Source organism: Cnephaeus nilssonii (genome assembly GCF_951640355.1).
Source record: "Cnephaeus nilssonii genome assembly, chromosome: 21".
Lineage (NCBI taxonomy): Eukaryota > Metazoa > Chordata > Mammalia > Chiroptera > Vespertilionidae > Cnephaeus > Cnephaeus nilssonii.
Genome location: NC_137092.1, coordinates 43,987,267 through 44,010,814, shown reverse-complemented (window position 1 = coordinate 44,010,814; position 23,548 = coordinate 43,987,267). Strand labels below are relative to the sequence as shown.

General features: G+C 50.5%; 1 protein-coding gene across 1 annotated transcript; it reads right to left on the bottom strand.

Moving 5' to 3' along the window:
- Positions 1 to 1,044: 1,044 nt before the first annotated feature.
- On the bottom strand, positions 1,045 to 19,496 carry LOC307093817 (protein regulator of cytokinesis 1-like; the record flags this gene model as incomplete). Its single annotated transcript, XM_079762090.1, is given in 15 exon segments — positions 1,045 to 1,119; positions 5,283 to 5,393; positions 5,496 to 5,642; positions 9,001 to 9,096; positions 11,837 to 11,970; positions 12,760 to 12,907; positions 14,241 to 14,393; positions 14,938 to 14,987; positions 14,990 to 15,028; positions 15,031 to 15,106; positions 15,185 to 15,391; positions 16,101 to 16,196; positions 16,198 to 16,227; positions 16,367 to 16,499; positions 19,486 to 19,496. Coding segments are annotated over 15 exon segments (1,506 nt in total).
- Positions 19,497 to 23,548: the final 4,052 nt, after the last annotated feature.

Sequence of the window (23,548 nt, the reverse complement as noted above, 5' to 3'; positions counted from 1 at the left end):
CTGCACAGGAGCGGGCGGGAGCGCGCAGGGGGTCGGGCGCCGGAGGCCGGGAAAGTCCGGGAAAGTTCGGAAAAATGGTCACCTGTGCAGAGGCCAGGCCCGGGATGTCAGCCTCCGGCCCGGCCTTGAGGAAGGGGGGCCCTGCGCCCCGGGAAGAGCCCTCAGGAGGCTGGTGAGCAAGGATGGGTGCCACAGGGTGCGGCTCCCAGGGCGCCCCGCCGGCCTGCGCAGGGGCGAGCGCGCCTCCCGCCGCCCCGTCCTCGCCTGGCACCCCCTCCCGGCCCCACTCACCTGCAGGGGTGCGGGCGAAGACGGGCAGCCAGCCTCCGAGCCCTAAGGCCGGCGCTCCGAAGCCGTCACCACGACCCCCGCCCCTGAATCATCCCGCCTTCGCCCCGCAACCCCGCCGCCCGGGCTCCTGGGGCCTCTGTCCGCGGGCGAGACGGGGGCGGGGCGCCGGCGCGGGGGCGGGGCCTCGAGGGCGGGGCGACGGCGCGGGGGCGGGGCCTCGAGGGCGGGCGACGGCGCGGGGGCGGGGCCTCGAGGGCGGGGCGCCGGCACAGGGGGCGGGGCCTCGGGGCGGGGCCAGCCTGAGGGCGGGCCCACGTGTCCCTGGTACCCAGACACGGCCTGGGGGTCGCAGGCCTTGCTCCCCGATCCCGATCCCAGCACAGACGGATCGCATTCTGAGGACACAGCGACCCGCGGAGCCGGCCTGGTTCTCGGAGGCGGAGAAGCCCAGCTGCCCGCGGGCGGCCCGCACTCCTCCCGAAGGCCCGTTGCACCGCGTGAGCTGACCATTAACCAGGGCCTCTCCCTCCGCGACGGAGGGCGGATTTCCCCGCTGCGTTCGTGGATTCCGGTGGAGACTTCCCTTCTCCCACCACCGCATCCCCCCTCCACAGGCCCCACGCCCCCCAAAGGCTCAGCAAGGCTCTCCCTACCTAGGCCTTTTTCTCCTCTGGTTTCACGACCCTTCTAAGGCTGAGAAGGATTCACCCCAGGACTTTCAGGGTTGGGCTGGGGCGCGCTTCTCCCGGGGGGTCAGGACTCTGGCTGCACCAGGAAGTCATTTCTCTGCCTCAGGCCCAGGGTGGCCACCAGAATGAGGTCTGACCCCTGGGGCAGCCGCCCCGCAGGGCAGGCGCTGACAAGGCCTGGCCCGCAGCTCCTGCTGAAAAGTACCCCCTGCTCATCGTCCCCCCCCCCCCCCCCCCGTTTGGAAAGGGCATGGGATTGATTCATGGGTCCATTGGTAGATTCCACTACCAGCAGCTTCCACTTCCTGGGGGGACCACGGCCCCCAGGACAGGCCACTGGGGGGTGAGGGTTGCTATGGAGATCTTATCCACCTACCTACCCAGGTGGGAAGGCTATTAACAGGAGCAAAATTACAGTTATGAAGAAGCAAGGAAAATAGTTTTATGGTTGGGGGTCACCACACCATGAGGAGCTGTATGGAAGGCCGCGGCGTTAGGAAGGTTGGGGTCACCACACCATGAGGAGCTGTATGGAAGGCCGCGGCGTTAGGAAGGTTGGGGTCACCACAACATGAGGAGCTGTGTTAAAGGGTGGCGGCGTTAGGAAGGTTGGGGTCACCACACCATGAGGAGCTGTATGGAAGGTTGGGGTCACCACAACATGAGGAGCTGTGTTAAAGGGTGGCGGCGTTAGGAAGGTTGGGGTCACCACAACATGAGGAGCTGTGTTAAAGGGTGGCGGCGTTAGGAAGGTTGGGGGTCACCACACCATGAGGAGCTGTATTAAAGGGTGGCGGCGTTAGGAAGGTTGGGGTCACCACACCATGAGGAGCTGTATTGAAGGGCCGCGGCGTTAGGAAGGTTGGGGTCACCACAACATGAGGAGCTGTGTTAAAGGGTGGCGGCGTTAGGAAGGTTGGGGGTCACCACACCATGAGGAGCTGTATTAAAGGGTGGCGGCGTTAGGAAGGTTGGGGGTCACCACACCATGAGGAACTGTATTAAAGGGTGGCGGCGTTAGGAAGGTTGAGAACCACTGCTCTAGATGCAAATGGCACAAATGCTCCAATCAGAAAGACATGGTGGCTGGAGGGTAATGAAACAAGACCCTTTCACCTGCCGTCTACAAGAGACTCACTTACGATCCAAAGACACACAAAGTCTGAAGTAAAGGGATGGAAAAAGGTATTTCATGAAAAAGCTGGTGTGGCAATACTTACAGCAGGTAAAACAGACTTTAAAACAAAGGCTATAATAAGAGACAAAAAAGGACCCAGCAATTCTATTTCTGGGTATGTATCTGAAGGAACCCAAAACACTCATAAGAAGACATACGCATACATATACTCCTTACAGCATTATTTACAATAGCCAAGAGACAGAAGCAACCTAACTGTACATCAATAGATGAAAGGAAAAAGATGTGGTAGCCCTAGCAGGTGGCTCAGTGGTTAGACCGTAGGCCTGTGGACCCAAGGGTCCCAGGTTTGATTCCCAATCAAGGGCATGTACCTCCATTGCAGGTTTGATTCCTAGCTCTGGTTAGTGTGCATATAGAAGGCAACTAATCAATGTGTCTCTCACATCGATGTCTTTCTCTCCACCCTCTTCTCCCTCCCCTTCTACTCTCTAGAAGTCAATGGGAAAAATATCTCTGGACAAGGATTTTTTTTTTAAGTGGTATCCTATCTAATAATAGACAAATATGCAAATTGACCATACTCCGACACACCCACGAGCCACGCCCACGAGCCACGCCCACCATCCGATCAGAGCGAGTATGCAAATTAACCCAAACCAAGATGGCTACAGCCACAGAGAGCAAGGTTTCCTAGGTAACAGAGGAAGCCAAGCTTTCTGCCTGCCCTTGCCAGGCCTAAGCCTCCACTCAAGCTACAAAGTTTCAATTATAGAAGGTAAACAAATTCAAACAGAAATGGTGGCAGAATGGAGCTTGAGAGAGCAGGCCAGGGTTGCCCCCGGCAACAGGGGAAGCAAAGCTTTCCACACACCCTGGCCAGGCCCACCGGCTTAAGGCTACAAAGTTTCAATTATAACCCCAACACAAATGGCTGCGGGCCTTGGAGGGAGCCCCAGGCTTGGCTCTGCTCCAGGCTACAAAGTTTCAATTGTAGAAGGAAAATAAATTCCAGATACCAGGGCCTCCGCTTACGTTGCCAGGGGGCGTGGCCCGCCTGCAAACCATCACAGGCCCCTTGCTCAGGCCGCCCCATGCCCCAAGGGAACCCCACCCTGATCAGGGACACCATTCAGGGCAAACCAGCTGGCCCCCACCCCTGTACCAGGCCTCTATCCTATCTAATAAAAGAGTAATATGCAGATTGATCATCACTGCAACACACAATATAGCTGCCCCCATGTGGTCAAAGATCCTGCCCCCATGTGGACACAAAATGGCCACTACAAGATGGCCAGCAGGAAAGGGCAGTTGGGAGGCACCTGGCCTGCAAGGGAGGGCAGTTGAGAGGGACCAAGCCTGCAAGGGAGGGCAGTTGGAGGTGATCAACCCTGCAGGAGAGGGCAGTTAGGGGTGACCAGGCCAGCAGAGGAGGGAAGTTGGGGGCAAACAGGCTGGCAGCAGAGTGGTTAGGCGGTGATCAGGCTGGCAGGCAGAAGCGGTTAGGGGCAATCAGGAAGGCAGGCAGGCAAGCAGTTGGGAGCCAGCAGTCCTGGATTGTGAGAGGGATGTCCGACTGCCCGTTTAGGGCCTAAACGGGCAGTCGGACATCCCTTGCGGGGTCCCAGATTGGAGAGGGTACAGGCTGGGCTGAGGGACAACCCCCCTCCGTGCACGAATTTTGTGCACTGGGCCTCTAGTATATATATAATGCAATATGACTCAACCATAAAAAGAATGAAATCTTGCCACCTGCAACAACATGAATGGACCTAGAGAGTGTTATGCTCAGTGAAATGTCAAAGAGAGACAAATACCATGTTATTCACTTATATGAAAACCTAAAGAACAAAATAAATAAACAAAACTGAAACAGACTTATAGATACAGAGAATATTTTGATGGCTGCCAGAGGAAGGAGGGTTGGAAGGCTGGGTGAAAGATGAAGGGATTAAGAAGCACAAATTGGTGATTACAAAGTAGTCCTAGGGAGGGAACAGAGTCATTACTGTAACAACTATGTATGGTGCCAGGTGGGAACTGGGCTTATCGGGGTGATCACTTTTTAAGTTATTTAAATGTTTAGTCACTGGGTGGTACCCCATTATATTATTTCGGGGATACACCAACTGTAATTGCAAAATAAAAAATAATAGAACCCTGGCTGAGTAGTTCAGCTAATTAGAGTGTTGTCCCAACACACCAAGACTGCAGTTCGATCCCAGGTCAGGGCATATACAAGAATCAACCAATGAATGCCATTAGTAAGTGGAACACAAATCAATGTTTTTCTCTTTCTCCCTCTTCCTCTCTCTCTCTAAAGTCAATTAAAAAATTAATCTATATTTAAAATTAAAATAATAAATTAAAAAACAAGAAACATATGAGGGCAGCACTTTGACAGCAAAGATAGCCCACCTTGTACTCTTAGCAGAGAGGTGCTCAAACTTTTAATTAAAATAAACCTTCCTGGAACTGAATATTAGTGTTATATGTTTTAGAAAGTTCACATTATTTTCATAATAATATTGAACAATAGGGAGCTAATTTCATAAAATGTTAAGAGAACAGAAATAAGTAGCGAATAATGACCATGTATTTGAAGAAAGTTTGATGCTATGAAGAAAAACCCACAAACAATATAAAATAGGCAAAAAGACAGAAATCAAAATTATATAATGGGAACTCTACTTTGTAAACATACATTATTTTTAAAAGCTTTTTTAAGCCCCACCAAGGTGGCTCAGTGGTTGAGCATTGACCTATGAACCAGCAGGACGCATGCTCGGGTTGTGGGAGTGATCCCCAGTGCGGGGCATGCAGGAGGCAGCCAATCAATGATTCTCTCTCATCATTGATGGTCCTATCTCTCTCTCCCTCTCCCTTCCTCTCTGAAATCAATAAAGAAATATATTTTTTTAAAAAAGAAAAACACCAAATAGTTTTAGTAGTCTTCTTGGTGCTTTTAAAATGGTTTTTATATATTGTAAAGTATGAGTAGGAGAAGAGAAATAATGCTCCAATCTCAAATGGACTCAACTGAAAGTCTCCAAAACCCTTCCCCATGCCTGCAGGACAATCTCTGCAGGGCACATGGCAAGAGGCGGCTTGGCCCTGCCCTCCACACGCCCTCATCACTAGTGGGGGCCGTGGAGCCTCCTTACCTTGCGCACTTTGCCCGGGGTGGCGGGAGTCATTCCTCGCCGCTTGTTGGGTGTCCTGGGAGTACTGCCATACAGCATCTCTGTCTCTGTCTGCTTCTTGTTCTTCAGTTGCTGTGTGACAGTTAGAAGCAACAGTGACACATCCCGGGGAGAGAGCAGGTCTGGGCTGCTCACGTGGCCACCCTTCCCTCTTCCCAAAATGGGCTCACGTACCCTTTCCTGCTTCGCTCGCTCTTTCTCTAACCGATGCATCTCCCACTGCTCAGTCACATACTCCGTGAATTTCTGCCCGTGGACCACAAATGCTGTTGAGTGTTTCTGTTCCCACATTTCAATCTGGGCCTTCAATTCCTCTTCCAGCTGAGACCAGACACAAGCACGTGTTATTTTATTTTTTTACAGAGAGAAACGGAGAGGGAAAGAGAGTTAGAAACATCTATGAGTGAGGAACATTGTTCAGCTGCTTCCTGGACACCTCCTACCGGGGATGTGCCTAAAACCAAGATACATGCCCTAGACCAGAATTGAACCTGGGACCTTTTAGTCTGCAGGCCAATGCTCTAACCACTGAGCCAAACCGGTCAGGGCTAAGCACGTGTTATTTACTTCAAACCTTTGGTGTGAAGCCTGAAGGAAATGATTTCCCCCTAAAAATGATGACTCCTTTCCCAGAGCATCACTAGGCTGACTCCGGGGAGCTGGACCCACTTGGGGAAATGTCAGAGTAGCTGAAATCAAAGGCGAGGGATGGTTTGTTCCCAATGCGGAGGGCCAGCGTTGCCACTGGTTTTGATGCTGAAAGTGAGAGGATGCCCGGGTGAGGCCACGCACCCCTGGGTCCGGGTAAGGCCACGCGCCCCTGGGTCCAGGTGAAGCTGGATCCCAGGTCCGGGTGAGGCCGTGTGCCCCTGGATCCGGGTGAGGCTGGGTCCCGGATCCAGGTGAAGCTGTGCGCCCCTGGATCCAGGTGAGGCCACGCGACCCTGGATCTGGGAGAGGCCCCGCACCCCTGGGTCCGGGTGAGGCCATGCGCCCCTGGGTCCAGGGGAAGCTAGATCCCGGGTCCGGGCGAGGCCGTGTGCCCCTGGATCCGGGTGAGGCTGGGTCCCGGGCCCGGGAGAGGCCACACGCCCCTGGGTCCGGGTGAGGCCATGCACCCCTGGGTCCAGGTGAAACTGAATCCTGGGTCTGGGCGAGGCCGTGTGCCCCTGGATCCGGGTGAGGCTGGGTCCCGGGTCCGGGTGAGGCTGTGGGCCCCTGGATCCGGGTGAGGCCACGCGACCCTGGGTCTGGGAGAGGCCACGCGCCCCTGGGTCCGGGTGAGGCCATGCGCCCCTGGGTCCGGGTGAAACTGAATCCTGGGTCTGGGCGAGGCCGTGTGCCCCTGGATCCAGGTGAGGCTGGGCCCCGGGTCCGGGTGAGGCTGTGGGCCCCTGGATCCGGGTGAGGATGGGTTCCGGGCCCGGGAGAGGCCACGCGCCCCTGGGTCTGGGTGAAGTTGGATCCCGGGTCCGGGTGAGGCCGTGTGCCCCTGGATCCGGGTGAGGCTGCGTCCCGGGTCCGGGTGAAGCCGCGCGCACCTGGGTCCAGGTGAGGCCACGCACCCCCTGGGTCCGGGTGAGGCCACGTGCCCCTGGGTCCGGGTGAAGCCGTGCCCCTGGATCCAGCCGAGACCAAACCAGAGGGAGTCGGACCTGCATTACCACCATTTGTCCACCATCCAGAGCTGCGGGGTCAGTGCCGACATGTACACATAAGGAACTGGTGGACATTGATATTGGGTCTCAAAAGAACTGTTGGTCCAGAAAGAAACTCACTACAGACTGATTCATTTGCCTGTCAGCATAACTATTATTGCTCGTCTCACATTCGGTTCTTATAAGTATATCTCTAGTGACACATGATCTCGCTCATCTAGGGGAAATGATGAACAACATAGACTGATGAACAAGAACAGACCCAGAAACAAGGAGGCATCGATCGGACTATCGGGCCTCAGAGGGAGGATAGGGGAGGGTGGGGGGAGGGGGGAGAGATCAACCAAAGGACTTGTGTGCATGCATATGAGCCTAACCTATGGTTAAGTTCAACAGGGGGTTGGGGCATCCGTGGGGAGGGGTGTGGGATGGGAATGGGGGGATGAGGACAAATATGTGACACCTTAATCAATAAAGAAATTTTTAAAAAAAGTGAGAAGATGGTGTGCAGTGAGGGCAGCACCATCTGGGTCAGGCCTGGGACCTGCCTCCTGCGAGCCGTGAAAGGTGGGCAAGTTTCTTAAGTTCTCAGCCCCGTTTCCTCATCTGCAAAAAGGGAAAGCACTTTGAAATAATGCCTGGCCCTTCATTTAGTAAATACTATTATTATTATTAAAATAAAGAAGATACTCCCCTGGGTCCGGGAGAGGCCACGCGCCCCTGGATCCGGGTGAGGCTGGGTCCCAGGTCCGGGTGAGGCCGCGCCCCTGGGTCTGGGAGAGGCCACGCGCCCCTGGGTCTGGGTGAGGCTGGGTCCCGGGTCCGGGTGAGGCCGCGCCCCTGGGTCTGGGAGAGGCCACGCGCCCCTGGGTCTGGGTGAGACCATGTGCCCCTGGGTCCGGGTGAGGCTGGATCCCGGGACCGGGTGAGGCCGCGCGCACCTGGGTCCGGGTGAGGCCACGCACCCCGGGGCCCGGGTGATGCTGGGTCCCAGGTCCGGTTGAGGCCGCGCACCCCTGGGTCCGGGCGAGACCAAACCAGAGGGAGTCGGACATGCATTACCACCATTTGTCCACCATCCAGAGCTGAAAAGTCAGTGCCGACATGTACACATAAGGAACTGGTGGACATTGAAATTGGGTCTCAAAAGAACTGTTGGTCCAGAAAGAAACTCACTACAGACTGATTCATTTGCCTGTCAGCATAACTATTATTGCTCGTCTCACATTCGGTTCTTATAAGTATATTTCTAGTAACACATGATCTCACTCATCTAGGGGAAATGATGAACAACATAGACTGATGAACAAGAACAGACCCAGAAACAAGGAGGCATCGATCGGACTGTCGGGCCTCAGAGGGAGGATAGGGGAGGGTGGGGGTAGTGGGGAGAGATCAACCAAAGGACTTGTGTGCATGCATACGAACCTAACCAATGGTTAAGGACAACAGGGGGGTGGGGTGGGGGATGGGAATGGTGGGATGAGGACAAATATGTGACACCTTAATCAATAAAGATTTTAAAAAAAAGAGTTTAAAAATAAAAAATAAATAAAAAAAGAAGATACCTAAGCCCACAGAACTTGCTCAAGATAAAGAGCTTGCTCTGTGTTATGGGCTGAACTGTGCCCCCTCCCCACCCCGTTCATATGTTGAAGTCTAACCTCCAGTATCTAGGAATGTGGTTTTATTTGACGTGTGAAGACAGGGAGAAGACAACCACCTACACGTCTTGGAGGAAACCAGCCCTGCCTAGGCCTTGACCTCAGACTTCCAGCCCCCAGACTTGTGAGAAAATACATGTCTTTGTCAGGCCACCCAGTCGGTGGTACAGTGTTGTGGCTGTGCTAGGAAAGGAATACACCTTGACATACAGCTGCTTCAGCCAGTAAGGCCCAGTGTTCCTTATCCTTGCCTCGCCTTTGAAAGAGGAGACAGCTTGGGGCAAATGATTCAAAGCAAAGAATCCACAAAAAGTGAGGTATTTTGTAGTCAAGCACCAAAACTATTAACACTATTACCTCAGGGAGCGTTTTGTGGAGCCTGGCTCGCTGCTTTTCCTCCTTTAGAAGATTTCCTCCACGATTTGTGAATCGACTTGGATCAGATGCTTTTCTCTGTGGAAATACATTTTATTTTATTTTTTTTAATATATTTTATTGATTTTTTACAGAGAGGAAGAGAGAGGGATAGAGAGTTAGAAACATCGATGAGATAGAAACATCGATCAGCTGCCTCTTGCACACCCCCTACTGGGGATGTGCCTGCAACCAAGTTACATGCCCTTGACCGGAATCGAACCTGGGACCTTTCAGTCCGCAGGCCGACGCTCTATCCACTGAGCCAAACCGGTTTCGGCTGGAAATACATTTTAATCAGAGTAAACCCTGGGACAGGCTAAAGACCAATCACTTCTGCTAGGACTCCGTGCTGTCATACCCGGATGTACATCATTAACCCATTGGACGCCATGAGCGTCTATAGACGCAGGCGGTAGACCTACCCCACACGCCACAAACATCTATAAAAAAAAAAATGTGGCAGCCTTGACCAACTCTAAAATCATTTTTCGTGAGAATTTTCAGCTCTAAATATTCAAGAACACCCGAATTGGGAGTAATGTATTTATTTATATAATATTCATTGCAAATTGACTTTTGAAATTAAAATTCAAAATATCGTGCTTGTGGGGATGGTTTCTGTTTTGGATGCGTGGCAGTTAACGGGTTAAGGAGTCTGTGAGGTTTGCATTCCCACTGCCTCTCAGCAGTGAGGAAGGGAGGGCCCTAAGGCAGGGGAGCTGGGTGTGAGCACATCCACTTGGTGCAGGAAAACCAGTGCTTCCTCTGTCAGCTAAGAGACAGGCTGCGATATTACCGCCCCACGCCACTGGCTCCCTTCCTTGGTTCAGATGTCAAAAGACTGCGTCACCTACAGGAAATGAGCTGTGTGGAGGGACACGGGAAAGGTCCACGCTCCGAGTGTGGTGGGCACCCTACTGTCCACTCTCTTTCTGCCCATTGAGACAATGCAGCTTAAATATGCACGTTAAGGGTCACAGACAATCTGGTTTCCATTGAATTGACCCTCACAAAATGGACCCAAAAAATATAGTATGTTAGGCTTCTTTTTTTTATTTTATATATTTTATTGATTTTTTTACAGAGAGGAAGGGAGAAGAATAGAGAGTTAGAAACATCAATGAGAGAGAAACATCGATCAGCTGCCTCCTGCACAGCCCCCACTGGGGATGTGCCCGCAACCAAGGTACATGCCCTTGACCAGGATGGAACCTGGGACCCTTCAGTCCGCAGGCCCACGCTCTATCCATTGAGCCAAACCGGCTAGGGCCTGGGTTTTTTTGTTCGTTGGTTTGTTTAATTCTATCATGCATACAGTATACCAGAACAGTGATATAAGCATATAATTTGGAAATAGAAATTAGACGTGTACACTCAAAGTTAGGGGCAGGTCATCAGAAAAGCACAGAAGCAACCCTGACCATTTGCTAAGCTTGTGAACATTCCATCCCCCTCCCAGCCTGCTTGGTCGGTGATGGCCTACAAACAATTCCTAAAAGGGATGGGAGTTAGTCTCTTATTTCTTCTTAAACACCTGCATGTCAAAAAGGGTTACTTATTTGGCTCTTTACTGACAGTTATTCCTCCTCCTTCTTGCTTTCAAGCGGAAGTCAGTGGTCACTGAGGACGGGGAAACCTGTCCTTAACCAGCTGGAAGGACCCACACAGTTCTCCCCACGCCTGAGTCCTAGTTTCCCACCTGTAAACGTGAGCTTGAACTCAGGCCTCCCTGAAGGACCCATTAGGCTCTAACAGGGCCAGCATGAACCTGGGAGCAAGGCTGCTTGAATTTTGTGTCCGCTATGCCTCCTCCTAGTCCCTACCCCGAGCTCTGAAATGCTCTGCGGGAACCTGCCTGTGCTATGTTGATCAGAAGAAACGGAATTCAGCATACAAATGTGCACTAACACCCAGGCAATTTTCTAAGAAAAAAAGCAAAAGTTGGAAGAGAAAACATTGCTTGCCTGGCCCAATATCCATTCTTCTCTCCCTCCGCAGGAACAGAACCGGATTCCTCTGTGGCAGCAGGACCTCCAGCCTCACCAGCGCGGCACATGAGAGAGATGCTGAGAGGAGAGCTGGGAGAGCCCTCAGAGGGGCTGGCGGGACAGTGCCTTCTGTGTGCCTTCCTCCACATGGTGCCTGAGGGCTGTGGTGGGAGCTCGAGGGCCAACCTGAACCTGAGGTTAAGGCCCATGAGCTGGAGAAGCCTGGGACCCCACTGACTGTGGAACTGCACAGCTGTCCTGCACTGGCCCCCTCTGGACTTCCTTTACGCCAGAAACTTCTACCTTCATGAAGATATCTGTTCAGGGTCTTTCTCTTATATGTTCCTGTACACGAGCCTCACAAATACATGTGGGTCAGTAGTAAGCTAGAGACTTAGTGATGAAGACACTGGTATTAGACGCTCAGCAAAGAGAAAAGGAGACTGGCTCTGTAAGGACATGCTTTCTTTCTTTCTTCTTTTAATCCTCACCCAAGGATACTGTTCCATTTTTAGAGACAGGGGAAGGGAGGGGAGGAGGCAGAGAGAAACCATCGATAGATGTCTCTCTCACATCAACTGGTTGCCTCCCCGATGCTCCCTGACCAGGACCAGGGATTGAGCCTGCAACGGATTGAGAGGTAAGTGCCCTTGACCAAAACTAAACTCGGGACCCTTTAGTCCGCGGGCCGACGCTCTATCCACTGAGCCAAACCGGCCAGGGCAAGGACATGCTTTCTTAATACTTCATTGTCGTCTTAGGAAAACAGAGGAAAGTGAGGGCAGTACCTCAAACTCTAAGAAAAGCCTCCAGCTGTCTTCCCACTTCTGCACGCCTTCAAAGAGTTCTTTGTGAACCTCGAAGTGTCTTAACCGCACAACCTCAGCATCATGGACCTGGAGCAGACTTTCTGTGTAGTCCTCTGCAAGACAGAAGCCCAGGAGTTTAAAAAATTCCTCTAGTGTTCAGCATCTTACTTTCTAACCCCTCATTCCCTAAACTGGAAATAGGTTATTCTTCACGATAGTAAAAACGCTACATGAATAAGTATACATTGTGGACAATAAAAATCTGGTTTGTCACCATCCGCCTGGAGGGACTAGGGAGTAAGGAGCTAACGTGTGGACTAAAATGACTAAGATTCGCAAACCTCTCTGTCGTCTCTCACCTTCTCTTAGCTTTCTTTCATATCCTTTGTTTCCACCCTGCTCAGGAATGGGTTGGGTCACAGGAAATGTCCCCAATGTGGAATTTAGTAGATAACCTCATCTTTATACTCAGTTCAGGTCAGACTAGAATGCTGCTGGGCTCTGGGGTCAGAATCTGTGGCCTTAAATGTGAGCTCTGCCCTTTACCTGCTGTGCCTCGGGTTCAAGTTGCTCAACATTTATGCACCTTTGTGTCCTCATCTCTCGACACGAGATTGAGGTATTATTGTTAAGAGTTTGCCATTGCACCTGGCATAGAGTGAGCACGCGCTGATAAACTTGAGCTTCACAACTACAGGCTACAGTGATAAGCTGCTTCAGAAATCAAGACATCCCTTATTTCCCAGTAGCACCTGCAAATGCTCACTGATACAGGAATGGCAACTCATGGTGAAAGGCTTGAAAAGGCAGTTTTATCTGTTCCGCAGAGGAAACACTTTCTGGTGAACATCTGCACATCTTTACAAGTGCAGCCACAGTAAGGCCAGCGCTCCTGTACTAACCATCGCAGTAAGCAGCAAAAGCTTGTCTCTGCTCCTGGCTGTACAAACACTGGTCCCAGCACTTAGCCAGCTCCACTCGTGTCGCCTCAATCAATTTCTTTATGTTTTGCATTTTCAGTTCCTCCAAGCGATCCACTTCTAATTGCAGCTGAAACACAGATATCTGGTAAATGTGCTTGTTCTACTTTTACATTTACAGAGCTTTGCAAAAATTTTCCATTTTTATTTATTTTTGTTAATCCTCACACAAGGATATGTTTTTTAAATATATTTATTGATTTCAGAGAGGAAGGGAGAGGGAAAAAGAGACAGAAACACCAATGATGAGAGAGAATTATTGACTGGCTGCCTCCTGCATGCCCCCTACTGGGGATCGAGCCAGCAACCTTGGATGGAGCCCACAACCTTGGCATGTGCACTTGACCGGAATTGAACCTGGGGACCCTTCATTCCGCAGGCCGACCCTCTATCCACTGAGCCAAACCGGCTAGGGCCAAGGATATTTTTCCATTCTTTTTTTTCTTTCTTTCTTTTCTTTCTTTTTTTTTTTTTAAGGAAGAGGGAAAGACAAGAGGGAAACATCGATGTGAGAGAAACACATCGATTGGTTGCCTCCTGCATGAGCCCCATGAGGACCCGGGCTTGGGAGGAGCCTACAACCAAGGTATATGCCCTTGACCAGAATCCAACCGGGACCCTTTGTTTCACAGGCCGACGCTCTATCTACTGAGCCAAACTGGCTAGGGCAAAAATTTCCCCTTTTTGCCCTAACCAGTTTGGCTCAGTGGATAGAGTGTCAGCCTGTGGACTCAAGGGTCCTAGGTTCGATTCGGTCAAGGGCACGTACCTTGGTTGCAGGCACATCCCCGGTGGGGGTGGTGCAGGAGGCAGCTGGTTGATGTTTCTCTCTCATCAATGTTTCTAACTCTCTCTCTCCCTCTCCCATCCTCTTTGCAAAACATCAATAAAATATATTTTTTTTAAATTTCCCCTTTTTAAATAAAATTATAGCACAAAATCACAGAGGTAAGTCGACACTCTAACAATGCTATCAAAGGAGCCAGAAACCTAAGAAAGGTACAGGAAAGATAAAAGGTAAGTGGGTTACTGCCACCTTTTTCTGATGCTGGCTTTAAAATAGACTTGCTTGCCTGGCCAGTGTGTTTAGTGGTTAGAGCGTTAGCCTAGGCACCGAAGGGTCTCAGATTTGATTCCTGGTCAAAAGCAGGTACCTGGGTTGCTGGGGTGATCCCCAGTCTGTCAGGGTGCATGTGGAAGGCAACTAACTCATGTCTCTCTATCACATCAATGTTTCTCTTCCTCCCTTCTACTCTCTCTAAAAATCAATGGAGAAAATATCCTCGGGTGAGGATTCACAACAACAAAAAAGACTTGTTCAAGGCAGAAGTTGGTACAAACATGAGATCAGACATAAAAATGCCTGTAGAGACTGTGGACCCAGCACCCTATGGGTTTCCTACCGCTTTCTGAACTTTGGCCTTCGACCCAGTCATAACCACGGCCACAACAGCTTCTCTCTCTTCCTGTGGTATCTGCAGTCTGTCCCAGGGCTCCCGGATCTGAGCACGCAGCCCCTCACACACTGCTTCGTTTTGTGATTGCCGCCCTTCCAGCTGACAAGGAAAGACAGTGGTTATGGCAAGGCAGCAGCGGAGGCGAGCCCTCTGGCTTCCCACAAAGAAGTGTCTGGACCCGATGCAGAGTAAGTACTGTTATAAGACTGTGAAGAGGTGTGTTTTCATGACTTCTGAACACAAACTGTGTCTGTCGTTTACAGCAGGATCTCACACCCCAAGAATTAGGATTCAAATTTTGAAATAAAATTTTTTTCTGGTGGAGGGGGGTAATGGGGGGGGGAGAGGGATATCTGTAATAAACTCAACAATAAAGATTTAAATTTTTTTTCAATTAAACACTAATTCAATGACTATTATTTCATCCATCATTTCAATTTCATGTTCTTAGAGCTACATATAAATTAAGTTTCCTGTTTAAAAAAATCATGGTTGTATATCATATACTATCTTCATACTCCCTCCCTCATTCTCTTAACCTACATTGGGCCCTAAAAAACACTGCAGGGAAAGAACTGTCCCTCTTTTCAAATCTGGATACTATGGAGATGAGATCCCAGGCCATATTCCGAATAGACATTACCTGCAGCAGCAACTTCTGTAGTGCTGCAATATTCTCCAAAGACAAACAAAGGCATCTTCATCTGCACACACCACATCTCTTTCGAAGTTTGATCTGGGGTGTGATCTAATTCTTCCATATACACTATGATCTGTCTTTTTATGTTGACAAACTCCTCACGCCAAGATGCCTGTAAAATCAAATGATCAGAAGACACCCACAGGAAAGTCAAACTGACTTTTAGGAAGTATGGTGGCAAGGAGTATACCTTTGTTTCCCTCAAAGTTGCCACATGTTTTCTGAACTGGTTCAGCTCTTCCAGGCTGGGAACGGAGTCACTGTCAATGTCATAGTGTGGCCTGCAAAGCACTTCACACAGTTCTTGACCTTGTCCCCTAAGTAGTTTCAGTTGACGTTTCCTCTCCTCTTTCTGTTTGCCCCTCAGCTCCACTTCAGTGCGCAAGTCTCCTTCTCGCTGATGGTCGGCTCTCCTTCCTGATGCAGAAGAGGATACACCGTTGTTACAAGTTCCAAGTGGATTTCCTCAAAGGAAGAGTAGGACAACAAAAGAGTGGGACAACTTACAAATAAATCAGTTCACGGCACAGTGTCATCTCTGCCTAACTTTTCCTGAGAGTTAAAAATAAGATAGTTGTAGTATATGCCTCCCAGACTGATAGCAAGAGGAAGTGTTTTAGACTAAAGCACTGCCACACTCATTAGCTGATTCACCCCTGGCAAGCTGTCCCTCCTGGGAGCACGCCCACGCCTCTCCCTCACGCGGAAACTCTAAGACTCCCCAGGAGACTCACAATCAGGGGAGCAATGCGCAGGGTCTTGCCCCTGGCCAACCCCTGGAAGCTGTCTCCATGGCCCCCTTTTCTCTGACTTCCCAAAACAGCTCCAACGAGACTCTCCTATTTCTTCTATCCTAAGCCCTTCCTTGTTTTGCTGTCCCCAGCTTTAATAAACAAACTCTCAAAAAAATAAATTAGCTGCTTCACCTCTCAACAGGGCAACTCTTTACGTCCGTAAAAATGACTGCTGAAACTGGTTGGCTGGGCAGCACATTTCCCCCACTTCTCGTGTCCAGGACCACCCTGACACAGAAACCCTCCACTCAGCCCCAAGGCAAAGCGCCTGCCTCAATCTCAGACTCAAACAGAAGCCCAGACCCTGTGTACCTGAAATGGCTCAACACGCAACTCGCTGCACAAGACAGCCAACTCTTTTTGACTGCTGCCGATGCTTTTAATGAGCCTTTCCTTCAGACGTTCCTCTTTCTTCAGCAATCATCCTATCCAGGAGGTCCTACCACAGAGAAGACAGCCCCATAAAAGTTTGGAACTAAGGGGGGGAAAAAACACCAAACAACAAATAATACCAAAACACCAGTAATTTCAAAATTTTAATACCCTTGTCCTCCTGCGAAACACAGCACTAAACTCACCTTGATATGCGTGTGTACAACCTGAGTTCTTTGTAACCGCTGGTCCTCAGGAATCCCAATCAATTCCCATATTTCCCGAAGGTGACTCAGGGCTTTTTGGAGATAGAATGTGGAGTCCTCCGCAATCACCTCACTGGGAAGCAAAAGAGAAATCAGCTGCCTGAGCCACTGCCTCTGACACACTAAGAGAAGTATTTATAGCCCTGGATGGTTAGGTCAGTGGTTAGAGCATTGCACCACAGACCAAAGAGCCTCGGGTTCAATTCTCCTTTATTCCCAGGCAAGGACACTAGGTGTCGTCATTAATAATGCGGATTTTTTTCAATAGATGGAGTTACACATATGTTGATATATATGTGATTTGATATGTATGCTATTTTGTTATATTGACAACAAGCTTCAAAGCTTCATATGTCACATTTTCTGAAGGTGTTAACATATTTTTACGCTTAAAATCTCAAATTTCGTGCCAAAAAAAAAAGAGCATTTGCGGGAAGTTTTAATTCATTTCTTTATTTTGAAGAAAAGTTCTGCTGAATATTTCCGGAAGCTATGGTGAACATGCTCCATCTCAAGATACTTGTGAATGCTGGTTTAAACACTTTAAAAGTGATGATTTCAAAGTGAAAAACAAAGAATGTCCAGGTCAACCGAAAAAGTTTGAAGACCAACCATTACAAGCATTATTGGATGAAGGTGCGTGCCAAACTCAAAAAAAAATTGCAAAAAGATTAACCATTGCTCCACAAACAATTTCCGATCGTTTACAAGCAATGGGAAAGTTTTTAAAGGAAAGAAAATGGGTGCCACATCCACTGAACAAAAGACAAATGGAAAACCGAAAAGTCATCAGTAAAATGTTGCTTCAACAGCACGAAAGTCTTTTTTGCATCAATTTGTGACTGGCAATGAAATGTGGATTTACTTGGAGAATCCCAAATGCACAAAATTATGGGTTGATCCAGGTCAACCATCAACATTGAATGCAAGGCCAAATCGCTTTGGAAAGAAGACAATGCTCTGCGTTTGGTGGGATCAGGAAGGTGTGGTGTATTATGAGCTTCTAAAACCAGGTGAAACCGTTAATTCTGATCCCTCCAAACAACAAATAAATCAATTTGAACTACGTTTTGATCATAAAACAACCAGAATGGGCCAGAAGACATGGCATAGTAATTAAGCTTCCTGGTGACGCACCATCACACACTTCAACACTAGTTAAAGACACGTTAAAAGATCTTGCCTGTTGCCAAAACCAGTTTGGCTCAGTGGATAGAGCGTCAGCCTGCGGACTGAAAGGTCCCAGGTTTGACTCTGGTCAAGGGCATGTACCTTGGTTGCGGGCACATCCCCAGTAGGGGGTGTGCATGAGGCAGCTGATCAATGTTTCTAGCTCTCTATCCCTCTCCCTTCCTCTCTGTAAAAAACCAATAAAATATATTTAAAAAAAAAAAAAAAGATCTTGCCTGTGAAGTATTAACCCACTCACCATATTCACCAGACCTACTTCAGATTACCACTTGTTCCAATCAATGGCAAACGCACTTTCTGAGAAGCACTTCAAAACATATGAAGAAGCCGAAACCGGTTTGGTTCAGTGGATAGAGTGTCGGCCTGCGGACTGGAGGGTCCCAGGTTCGATTCTGGTCAAGGGCATGTACCTTGGTTGCAGGCACATCCCCAGTAGGGGTGTGCAGGAGGCAGCTGATAGATGTTTCTCTCTCATCGATGTTTCTAACTCTCTCTCTCTCCCCCTTCCTCTCTGAAAAAAAAAAAAAAAAAAGAACTATACTAAAAAAAAAAAAAAAAAAACATATGAAGAAGTGGAAAATTGGGTCTCTGAATGGTCTTCCTCAAAACAAGAAAAGTTCTATTGGGACAGTATTCACAAATTACGTAAAAGATGGGCGAAATGTGTAGCTAGCGATGGACATTACTTTGAATAAAGCACTTTTGATGTTTCTCTTGAAATTATCCTGTTTTCTTTGATTACAAAATCTGCATGATTAACCGGTACAGCTAGTATATACCTCGGTTGAAGACTGGATCCCTGGCCCTGGTCAGGGTGTGGCCTGTAATTCTCCTATCCTTCCAGTAAGAAACAAAAACACTGAAATGGGAAAGGATGGAGATTTGTACAGGATCCCGTACCTATCTGGGGAGGAGCAGGGGGTGGGAGTGGGCAAGGCTAGGTCCTTGTGAGTAGCGCCCCGTGTGAGAAAAGGGGGAACTTGAGGCCTACAATGGAAGCAGGCAGGGTAGGTAAGGGGCTCAAACCCCTCCTGCCTGCCTTCCTGTGCCCCTTACGGGGCTGCCCAGCCTAGTGCAAGGGCTAGGGAGGCAGGGAAGGAAGAAAAGAGGGTGTGAGCCGCACCTGGTGAGACACAGGTAGTTTGGGGCATCCTGGGGCCAAGCAGTCCATCCATTGGCCACACCTGCTGCTGCCGTAGGTCAGGTGTGGGCAATGGACGGGACTGCTTGTCAGAGCGAGATGGGGAGCCCTTCAAGGCTAGGGGAGCCCTCCAGTGTAGCCAGGCTGTGCCCTGAGTGACTTGTGGGGCTGGGCGCTGAGGCCTGGCCGGGGGCCATCTCCTTAGAGCCGAGCCAGTGCCCAGAACATCAGGCTTGGAGCCCCAAGGAGAGGACCTTCTTACATTAACACAAAATTATCGTGTAGCTTTCATTTTATTTATTTATATATATTTAAAGTACACCTTTTTAAATTAGCCTTATGCATATGTAATTTCAGAGAGGAAGGGAGAGGGAGAGAGAAACATCAATGAAGAGAGACAATCATTCATCGGCTGCCTCCTGCATGCTCCGCACTGGGGATGGAGCCTGCAACCCGGGCATGTGCCCTTGGTCGGAATTGAACCCAGGACCAGTCCCCAGCCAGTCCCCAGGCCAATGCTCTATCTGCCAAGCCAAACCTGCGAGGGCGTGTAACTTTTATCTTCAAGGCGAGAAGCCACATTCCCATCCTGTCTCAAGTCACAGGCTAGTAAATGAAGTGTGACGCCCTCGCTCAGGGCCCAGAGGGGCCTCTGGCAGCCCCACAGGTCCCGCACCTGGGACGGGCGTCCCCCCTCTTGCATCCCCAACTCCCCCACAGCCCGCACCTTCTCCTCATGATGGAAGTCCACGACCTACTTCACCGGAAACCTGAACCGAGCACTGCAACCAGCCCCTACCACCTGCTAGCATAGGACCTGCCACTTGCAGAGCCATTCGGCACCTGCCAGGGTCTTAAAGCAGCAACTCGGCGGAGCAGGCCTGGGATTGGTGCTCCATCCTGTCGCTCCCCGAGAAATCCCGCCCTCTCCCCGCCCCCAGCGGCTCCCTGCAGGTTTGAGTGCCAGCTCCCCATCTCCTGCGGTTCGGAGGTCCTGGGGGCCTTGGCTACGTCCCGGGTTCTGGTTACTTTCCGGGGGGGGGGGGGGGGGGGGGGCGGGTCTCTGGAGCCTGGAGGGACTGGCCAGAGATGAAGACTCAGTGCAGAGTGCGCCTCTCACGGGAAGGGCGTGTAAGCGGGAGGGAGGAGGGGGTCTCTGGCCGCCTGCGACGGGCATTCCGGGGACCACGGGCAACGTTTGAATCCCGCCAGAGCACTGGGCGGTATAGACGTATCAGCGTGAACTTCCCAATTCGGATGGTTGTGCAGGAGAAGGCCCTGGTTTATAGGAAATTGCCCCTGAAATATTTGGGAGAAAAAAAATTAAACTATTTGGGGGGTCACGGGGTATCATACGGGCAATTTCAGATTGCTCATGAAGAGAGATTTCTGTGCTATACTTGTCACTTTTCTGTAGCTTTACTTTGGGATGGCTTAAAAAATAGTTTCCACAGACAACGCAATTCCAGATGTGTCCACAAGACGGCGTCCTAAGACCACAAAACTGGTTTACCAGGTATCGCGGTTAACAATGCGGATTTTTTCCCCTCGATGGAGTTACTAGTAATGAACTCAAAATAGTGCTCTATTTTTTGGCACTAAACTCGACATTTTTAGGCGTAAAAAAATCTATAATGTTAACACCTTCAGAAAATTTGACATGAAGTTTTGAAGCTTGTTGTCAATACAACAAAATAGCATACATATCAAATCGCACATATATCAACATATGAGTACTTGCCATTTCGCTTGCTGGGCTTTAAACAAGGTTTTGTGTTTTTGTTTTTTAAAAATATATTATTGATCTCAGAGGGGAAGGGAGAGGGAGACAGAGAAATACCAATGATTGGAGAAAACCATCAATTGGCTGCCTCCTGCACGCCTCAGACTGGGGATCGATTGCCCTTAAAAAAAAGTTTAAACCATGCAATTCCAGATGTGTCCACAAGGCGGTGAGCTCAGACCACAAAACTGGTTTTACCGGGTGTATGGGTTAATAATGCGGATCGTTTTCCATAGGGGCTTCATCTCAAATCACAAGGAACAACAACAGCCTGTAATTATTGGAATCCAGAGTCTAGGTCAGCGGTCGGCAAACTGCGGCTCACGAGCCACGTGCGGCTCTTTGGCCCCTCGAGTTTTTAGCAAAGGCCAGCTGAGGAGTTCCCTAATTCAATGTACCTACCTATTTAGTTGAAGTATAAAAATTTTGGCTCTCAAAAGAAATTTCAATCGTTGTACTGTTGATATTTGGCCCTGCTGACTAATGAGTTTTCCAACCACTGGTCTAGGTCAGTGGTCGGCAAACTCATCAGTCAACAGAGCGGGCAAACCGCGGCTCTCGATCCGCAGTTTGCAGACCACGGCCAGAGATGGAGTTACCAGTAATGAATTAAAACTTCCCGCAAAGGCTCTTTTTTGGCACCAAATTCGACATTTTTACGCCATGCTCTGCTCTCAGCACCCAACCAGGAGCCCGGGAGGCACTGACTCTGCTCTCAGCACCCTGCAGGGAGCCCGGGAGGTACTGTGCTCGGCTCTCAGCACCCGGACGGGAGCCCAGAGGCACCGTGCTCTTCATTCAGCAGCCTACAGGGAGCCCGGGAGGCAACTGACACTGCCCTCAGCACCCGGACGGGAGCTCGGGGGGGGGGGGGGGGCCATGCTCGATTCTCAGCACCCAACGTAGAGCCTGGGAGGCACTGACTCGGCTCTCAGCACCCTGTGGGAAGCCCGGGAGGCACTGTGCTCGGCTCTCTGCACCCTGACGGGAGCCCAGGTAACTTGACTCTTCTCTAAGCACCCAACCGGGAGCCCAGGTTGCCCTGATCCTGCTGTCAGCAACCAACCGGGAGCCCGAGAGGCACTGTGCTCTACTCTCATCACCCAACCGGGAGCCCGGGAGGCACTGACTCTGCTCTCAGCACCCTGCTGGGAGCCCGGAGGCACCGTGCTCTTTTTCCAACAGCCTGCAGGGAGCCCAGGAGGCACTGACTCTGCACTCAGCACCCTACGGGAGCTCGGGAGGCACCTTGCTCGGAACTCAGCACCCAACCTAGAGCCTAGGAGGCACTGACTCTGCTCTCAGCACCCTGCCGGGAACCAGGGAGGCACTATGCTCTGCTCTCAGCACCCTGCCGGGAGCCCAGGAGACAACGTGCTCTGCTCTAAGCAGGCTTTGGGGAGCCCGGGAGGCACTGACTCTGTTATTAGCACTCTACCGGGCGCACCGAATGCACCTTGCTCTACTCTTAGCACCCAACCCAGAGCCTGGCAGGCACCGTGCTCTGCTCTCAGCACCCTGCCCGAGGCCCGGGAAGCCCTGACTCTGTTCTCAGCACCCTGCTAGGAGCTCGGAGGCACCGAGCTCTGCTCTCAGCAGCCTGCGGAGAGCCGGGGAGGCACCGTGCTCTGCTCTCTGCACCCAACCAGAAGCCCGGAAGGACTGTGTTCTGCTCTCAGTACCCTGGCAGAAGCCCTGGAGGCACTGAATCTGCTCTCAGCATCCTGCCGCGAGCCCGGGAGACACTGACTCGGCACTCAGCACCCACCGGGATCCCGGGAGGCACTGTGCTCTGCTCTCAGCACCCTGCCACAAGCCCGGGAGGAACCGTACTCTGCCGTCAGCTGCCTGCTTGGAGGCTGGCAGGCACTGACTCTGCTCTCAGCACCCTGCCGGGAGCCTGGTAGGCACTGTGCTCGGCCCTCAGTACCCTGCCGGAAGCCCAGGAGGCACTGTGCTGTGCTCTCTGCACCCTGCTGTGAGCCCGGGTAACCTGGCTTTGCTCTCAGAACCCAACCGGGTGCCCGGGTAGCCCTGATTCTGCTCACAGCACCCAACCGGGAGCTTGGGAGGCACTGACTGCACTCAGCACCCTGCTGGGAGCCCAGGAGGCCCGGACTCTGCTCTTAGCACCCTGCCGAGATACCGTTAGGCGTTAGAAGAAGTTTAAATTTTAAAAATTTGGCTCTCAAAGAAATTTCAATCATTGTACTGTTGATATTTGGCTCCGTTGACTAATGAGTTTCCGGACCACTGCCCTAACCCTAATTTTTGCCTGAAGCCTAGTCCAAACCCTAACCCTAACCCTAAACCTAACTTTAACTCTAACCCTAACCCTAACCCTAACCCCAACCCTAATCCTCGTCCTAACCCTAACCCTAACCTTAGCTCTAACCCAGCCCTAACACTAACACTAACCCTAATCCTAACCCTAACCTTAGCTCTAACCCAGCCCTAACCCTAACACTAACACTAACCCTAATCCTAACCCTAACCCTAACCCTAATCCTAACCCTAGTCCTAACCTTGATGACGTCAGCACTCCCACTTCCGGCTGGTCCCCTGGCTCCAAACCATTAACCACCTGAGCACTTCAGCCTGGCCATGTGGCCCTTCTCCCTTGATGACATCAGCACTTCCGGTTTAAAAGCTTAACCAAACTTCTTTCAAAAACGCTAACTTATTGGCACTTAAATATAAATGTAACCAGTATCCAACTCGGTTCTCTGATCTTTGAACACAATTTCCCTGTCATTAAACAATGTCCTACAGATATTAAGGCTCTTTGTTAATGTATTCCTAGTGTTTCAAGCACGTTCTTAGATATTACCCTAACCTTAACACTAACCCTTCAGTCTGCAGACCAACAGTCTATCCAGTGAGCCAAACCAGCTAGGGCCTGTTTTTTAATTGAATTTCTTGTCTTCCTTTTGTTAAGTTGTATGATTTCCTTTTATATTTTGGATATTAACCCTTTATCAGATGAATCATTGCCAAATGCATTCTC